Genomic DNA, 6,643 nt, shown 5'->3' with positions numbered 1-6,643 from the left:
GAATGTTGTCCTACAATATTATTTATTGTCTTATAGAACATGTGATCTATATTCTTTTCATCTCAATGATTTTTGACATATCAACAAGTGAATAAGTGATGCAAAAAAGAAAAGAACGAGTCATGCGGTATGGAGGTGGATTCAGGGTGGATGGGTGGGTGTCATGACCTATTTTTGCCTCCGCATAGCTCCGCCCATGTATCCCTGGTTCTTACTACAATTTGAATTATCCATTGCAATACCCTTTTGAGATTCTTACCTTCTTACTAATTACAGGTAGCCAGGAACAAGTTTGGGAACATCAGTTACAGGCTTACACAACATCAGATACTTAATCATGATGACAGGACACAGGAAGATGATACAGTACAGGACAGTACAATAGGTAACATGTTCGAGCTAGCTTTCCTTGGCTCATTAACCTAGGAAGTCATCCACTTTGGCGTTGACGGATCTTGATAGGAACTTCATGCAAATCGGTGGTTTCACCTTGGCAAGCGCAAGGATAGACTGCGGTAGCGTCCAAATGCCATCGCCGCAGATCAACCCTGAGGCAACAGCAGGCGCAAACGCATCCGCTTTGGCTTTGTTCACGATCCCCCACACGAAGAGGATCACGGAGCCGACAAACATGTCGATCGCGAAATAGGACCCGATGTAGAACGGTATGGCCATGGCCATGGGCAGCGGGATGAACTTGGCGACCTTGCTCGGCGCCAAGTCCCTGGCGAGGTTGATGACGATGGCGGCGGCGAAGAATATGAAGCAGAGCGTGAGGCAGTTCTTGGGGAGCGAGGAGAAGCCGTCGACGCCCAGTATGGCCATGTTCCGGTACACGATGGCGTAGGGCGCCGGGTACTCGCTGCCGCTGATGCCGATGTCGGTGAAGGCCTTGTAGAAGAGCCAGAAGACGCAGGGCGCGATGACGCAGCCCATGGCCGTGCCGATCACCTGGCTGATGAACATGGACCTCGGCGACGCCAGCGTCAGGTAGCCCGTCTTGAAGTCCTGCATCAGGTCGGCGGCCGTGGACACGATGCTCATCATCACGCCGCAGGCGGCGAGCCCGACGAGCACGCCGCCGTGCGGCGCGCCGGCCCAGGCCCCGAAGATGAAGATGGCGAGCTTGCCATAGGTGGACGCCAGGGACCAGTCGGTGAGCCCGGTCCCGTAGGCGTTGCAGAAGGCCAGCACGGGCGCGAAGAGGTAGGCGACCAGGATGTAGTACCACTTGAGCTGAGGGAAGAGCAGGGGCAGGGTGGCGATCGACACCGCGGCAACGGCGGCGTACCCTGCGTACGCCACGGTTTTGGGGATCTGGTCCCTCAGGAAGAGCTCGGTGCGGCGTTGGTCGTCGTAGGAGACGGCTTCGCCGGTTACCATGGCGCCGCCTTCGTCTGAGACCGGAATCATGTTGTTCTTCTTTACCATCGTTGCAAAGGCAGCCGTTGTGCGAACGAGCACCTTCAGGAAGTTGTACAGGCCGTCCCCAAGGATCAAGGAGATGGATATGAACACCTGCAGTACGTAGTTGGGAAGATCGAACCCCAGATTGATTAGTACGGAGTAATTCGGAAAAGAAACAACAAAGATGGCGAGCTGTGTAGTTCATAGATGTTTACCCGGTAACCTTGGAGGCCATGGAGGCTGCTGTCTGGGAGATCGGCTGAGAACCAGATCCCTCTCTTGTTCGATATAAGGGGCCACATTACTCCCCATGAGAGGATGCCTCCCAGTAGAACAGACACGTTCACAATGTGTGGGCAGATCATCCCAACTCCAACATAGGTAGGAGAGAAATCGAAGTAAAACCTGAAAATTTGAAGTGTAAAAGTTCAACCTGGAGAAACAATACATTGTCTTGAACAAATAGATTCAGAACACTACAGCCTACAGGCTACTTTCAGACATTCGGTGTTTTAGACCAAAATAGCAGGCATGATCTAACCTGTTCTTATAGGCTTGAAGGCCTAGCGTAGGGAAGCTACTGAACCCACAGCTATCTCCACCGGTGTAGAACCACTGGAAAAAGCCCCAAAGGAAGCTAAAGAGGAAGAACTTGCCCAGTGTCTTTACTTGCTTCCTGGAACATCAGAACCATGTTGTCAGTAACTGTCACTAAAGAGGAACTCTATTGGCAAATGTGACATTCAGAATTTCAGATTATTTACTTTGCAAGCTTTGCACCCTCTGGCGTGTGGAAACCATTGATGAGATACGCAGTCGCCGTACCACTCGGATAGGTCAGCTTGTAGTCAACGATCATAATCTGCACCAGCATGTGATTTGAGTCAATTAGCAGACGGTATGCAGAGATGCTGCAAGAATGTTGAGTGCAGAAACAATCTGAAGATGTACCTTTCTCAGGGGCACAAGAGCGAATAGCCCAACAAAACTGACGAGGAAGAGAAATGCAATCATCCACCCGACGTGAGGATTCTTGATATTCTGAGCATCTTTAGCCTCTGTTGTTTGATTGGCGATGGTGTCGCTCATGGCGAACAAGTAATTACCAAATCCACCTAATCAATTGGAGTGAGTTAGTTAGCATACGTGAGTGAAATTGAGTAGCAACGAAAGAGTATGGAATACGTTGTTGCGGAAATGTTTAGTTAACATAATGTTTAGTAAGTAACAAAAGATTTGTCACTGGGTATCTCTATCTCTTTCTTTTCCTTTTTGCGAATACCGGATATCTCTATCCATCCGAGAACTAATTGTTCATGTCAAGTCTATATCGTCACATCCATGGGCACACCACTCATAATTATGGTTTACATTTTGGCATCACGAGTCCACTCAAAGATAGAGAGTCAAAGTGATCAATCATCAAACCATGCGAGGTCTTTTATTTCAGCTCGAGGTGACATGCAAAGCTGCAACTTGGCTATTCTACACTGAGACGGGACCACTACGTCACAACTAAATTGTAATTCAGCAGTATATCAGCGTACATATACTAGAACTAGAACAATAAAGAAAGGTTTTTGAGGTGAACAACTTGGATAGATTGTCCATGGTGTTCATTCCTTCTTTATTGATCCACTATGCCATCATACAGCGACACTTTTTAAAATTATTCACGCGGAAACGCAAATCTATGCACGAAGCTATTAATTACTTTGTCATAAGACTTGTCCTCCGAAAAGAAACGTTACAGCGTGGGTGTAAATACACTTGAATCCATGGATAAGAAGGTTTCATGATCCTCCTTTCCTAATCTTTTTCACATTAGTATAACTACTTTGAAGTTTTTGTTATTTTTTGAGGTTCAGCTACCCCAGAGTTCAAAAGAACAGGGGCGAAAGCTGCTTGGGCTACTCTGCTTGTCCTCACGGTCCATAAAGTGTGCAGTTCATTGTGATTTGTGTTGCTCTGTTTGTTCACGATAAGGCATACAGCAAGGATATACGAGGTCAGGTGTAGCCGTTCAAAACAACCCCCAAAAATGGCACAGTTGGATCATGTTTGATTGCGAGAGAATTACTAGAAATGACTGGAGCTGGAAGTGAAAGAGCTTACCGCTGAAGGCGATGTCGTAGGCGGCGACGACGCAGGTCTGGATGACGGTGTTCTCCTGCCTGGTGAAGGGCTGGCGGAGGAAGCCCATCCTCTCGATGGCGCCCGTCCAGAGGCGGACGAAGAAGAAGCCGAGGAGGCCCGCGGAGACGTTGAGCGAGGGGATGATGCCCGTGGTGAGGTTGAGCTTCATGACGATGACGCTGAACATGATGGCCAGGAAGAAGCTCACCACGAAGGCGCGCAGCGTCAGCTGCTCCCGCCACGTCGGCACCGCCTTCCCCTCGAACGCCCGCTCCACCGACGCCTCTTCTTCCTCCTCCTCGAGGGCTGCCCCGTTCCGCTTGCCCTCGTCGTCTTCTCCGGCGCCGTTCTTGCCGGTATTGTGGCGATGGCGGAGCGTGCTGGCCTCCACGGGCGACTCCTCGTCGCCCGCGGAGCCGTCTTCTTCCGTGGTGCGCGGCGCCATTGCCTTGGACGCAACGCGCAGCTGCCGGCCGGCCGGGTGCTCCTGCTTTTGTTTTACTGCCTGTGTGCTGCTAGCTAAGGGTGGCGAGGCTGTATTTATCCTGGTTCCGAACTTAATCGGACAACGCAGGTTTGAACATTGGTACTGACGTACTCCTGTTCTGATTGGACGGTATTGACGCATTGATTTTTCTTTTCCTCTGCTCATAGTATTTTGCAGCTAGAATTGTGGAATCTAGTTACATGTTGTTTTCGATTGTTAATATCAGAGTTAGATGACGTGAATCTGATGGCCGATGTGGATCATTGATTCGCACTGGCTAGACGTTAACAGTATTCAAGTGGCTATTGTTTAGCCGCATGCTCGTGCGTTCTCATTGAGAGCAGAGCTTCTCCTCCTAAACTAAATACCCGAGACAATGCAGGTTGCTCTGTCAGCGTAGTCGTCATGAAAAATCGCTGTACCCGATCTTGACCAGTAGGATGCGCAGAATTTTCAGGGAGCACGATACTATTCTCTCCATTTTTAAATACGAGATGTTCTAGTTTTGTCCTGCGCAGAATTTTCAAGGAGCACGATACTATTCTCTCCATTTTTAAATACGAGATGTTCTAGTTTTGTCCTAATTAAAAAAGAATTATGGTTTGATCAAGTTTATATAAAAAATCTAACAACATCTACACTTTAGATTAGTTTCATTAAATCTATAGTGATATGTATTTTCATACAGTAGTATTTTTTGACGGGTTTTTTTACGGGGTATGTATTTTCATAGTATATGTATTGCCTAGTCAAAATTTAAAAAGTTTGTCTTATTTAGTTTTTCAAAACGGTTCGTTAATTAGGAAGCATGTTTACAACAAATATGTACTAAATAAAGCAGCAGCAATCCTACTTTCCTGGTCAAATATCACCCAAGACATTCGCGCCCACGGGATGTCAGTTAGCCGCCTCCATCTTTATTCTGCCGATGATGATAGATGGTAGTGTGGCCATTTTCTAAACGCCCTAGCATTCTGCTCATTCCAAAACTCCCACACAACCAGCAGAGAGCCCAATCTATCTAAGACGATGCTCGTCCACTAATCCTTCGCCGAGATCATGTCATCTCAAAGGTGTGGGTGAAAGTTCTCCGGACCAAGCCAATCTTAAATTGCCGACCAAATTGTTTTAAAGAAGCTTCACTTTTTTTTGACGAAACACATCTGCGCTACTTTTCATTGATTAAGGAAGAAAAGAACAAGCCAAGAGGCCAGGTAGCTTACAAGAGCGAAGGAAAAATATGTACAACAACATCGAGCAACCAAAAAAAAGGAAAGAAGCTACTCTAGAGGCCTAACGGTCTGGAACCAACGACGATCAATGATCCTAGATCCACAATACCCTTACAGCCGGCTCTCTTCCAGGCCAAGAGCTCATCAAAGACGGCATCATTCAATTGGGCGAGGCTTCACTTTTGAACATTAAGTGGGTGGCCGTCTCGTTCTCCCGCTTGCAAAGTTGGCAAAGGCCACAGATGGGCAGGCCACCCCTTCCGGATCAGCCTGTCAGAGGTCCAAATACACGGAGTACATAAACGTTTTCGACTTCAAACCGTGAAAACCTTTGTTCACTTTATTGCACCCACTTTGCCACCCTTGTTTGGAACTTTGGAAGTAAATGGATTACTCAACTGATTTCCGGTTACCCATCGTTGGAGATAAGAAAAACGTTTTTCGACATCCTAAGTGTGACACTATGCATGACTCGGGAATGTGCAGCCAAGACTGATGGCGAATAATGTGTAAGCTCTCCCTCTGAATCAGGACAAACTTTGGCCTCGTTTTCTCAGTCTGAGGCGAAGTCAAACTGAGCTTCCACCGTTTATCACATTCTGAGTTGCCACGGACACTTTCGTTTTTCTTCCGGGAAATAGGGCGGTTCCCCGGCCTCACACAGCCTAAACAGTACCACTAGTATATCATTTTTGTGTACATACCTCTAGCATACATAATCCAACCGTGAGTTGAAGCCGTTTTCGCTGATCAAAGTCTCAACGCGGATTCCCTCGCAGGCCGTGGCGTACGTACACAATAGTTGACTCGCGATCAAATGCTTACATACGTATATCCAGAAACAGCCACTAATACTAGCTTGGAGGGTGATTCCATTGGATTTTCGGCTCTGTGCCGTGTGAACTGCGAAGCATGCGCCAGCGTATGAAAGCAGCAGTTTTGTAAACTTAAGCTACTGGTACACAGTACTCCACTACTGATAGCGAAGTGATGGCAAGATGATTTCTTTTGCGTATTATCGCATCTCTCATACTAGTTGCCTGGATTCCCTTGATTCCAGAGCCAAGACCATTGACCAGCTTACACCACAAACCGATACGATCGGGATCTTGGCGGATCAGGCTTACAGGATCTCAGCGACAGGGAAGAAGGGGATGATATAAAATTCGCTGGAACTGGCTGCCGGAGACGGCACGGACGGCTCACGCTCGGCTGGCCGGACCCGCGCAGTAAAGTTCCACATCGCGACATGCGGCCCAGCCGGCCGGAATTGCGCAGCAAAAGTTTTACGTCGCGATTCACGATAGTTCACTTCATCACGTATGTTCAGTGTGAAAACCGTTAATTGGATCTTCATCACGTATTTTCAGTGTGAAAACCG

General features: G+C 47.8%; 1 protein-coding gene across 1 annotated transcript; it reads right to left on the bottom strand.

Annotated features, from left to right (window-relative positions):
* Positions 1-211: 211 nt before the first annotated feature.
* On the bottom strand, positions 212-4,073 carry LOC100826404 (probable metal-nicotianamine transporter YSL12). Its single transcript, XM_003580119.4, has 6 exons — positions 3,523-4,073; positions 2,359-2,522; positions 2,172-2,269; positions 1,949-2,083; positions 1,623-1,812; positions 212-1,518 (listed from the first exon to the last, which is right to left on the bottom strand). Exons 1-6 carry the CDS (start codon positions 3,986-3,988, stop codon positions 418-420), a joined length of 2,154 nt encoding a protein of 717 aa, XP_003580167.1. The 5' UTR covers positions 3,989-4,073; the 3' UTR covers positions 212-417.
* Between the last annotated feature and the right edge of the window lie 2,570 nt (positions 4,074-6,643).

Source organism: Brachypodium distachyon, chromosome 5 (genome assembly GCF_000005505.3).
Source record: "Brachypodium distachyon strain Bd21 chromosome 5, Brachypodium_distachyon_v3.0, whole genome shotgun sequence".
Taxonomy (NCBI): domain Eukaryota; kingdom Viridiplantae; phylum Streptophyta; class Magnoliopsida; order Poales; family Poaceae; genus Brachypodium; species Brachypodium distachyon.
This window is presented reverse-complemented; position numbering and strand designations above follow the sequence as displayed.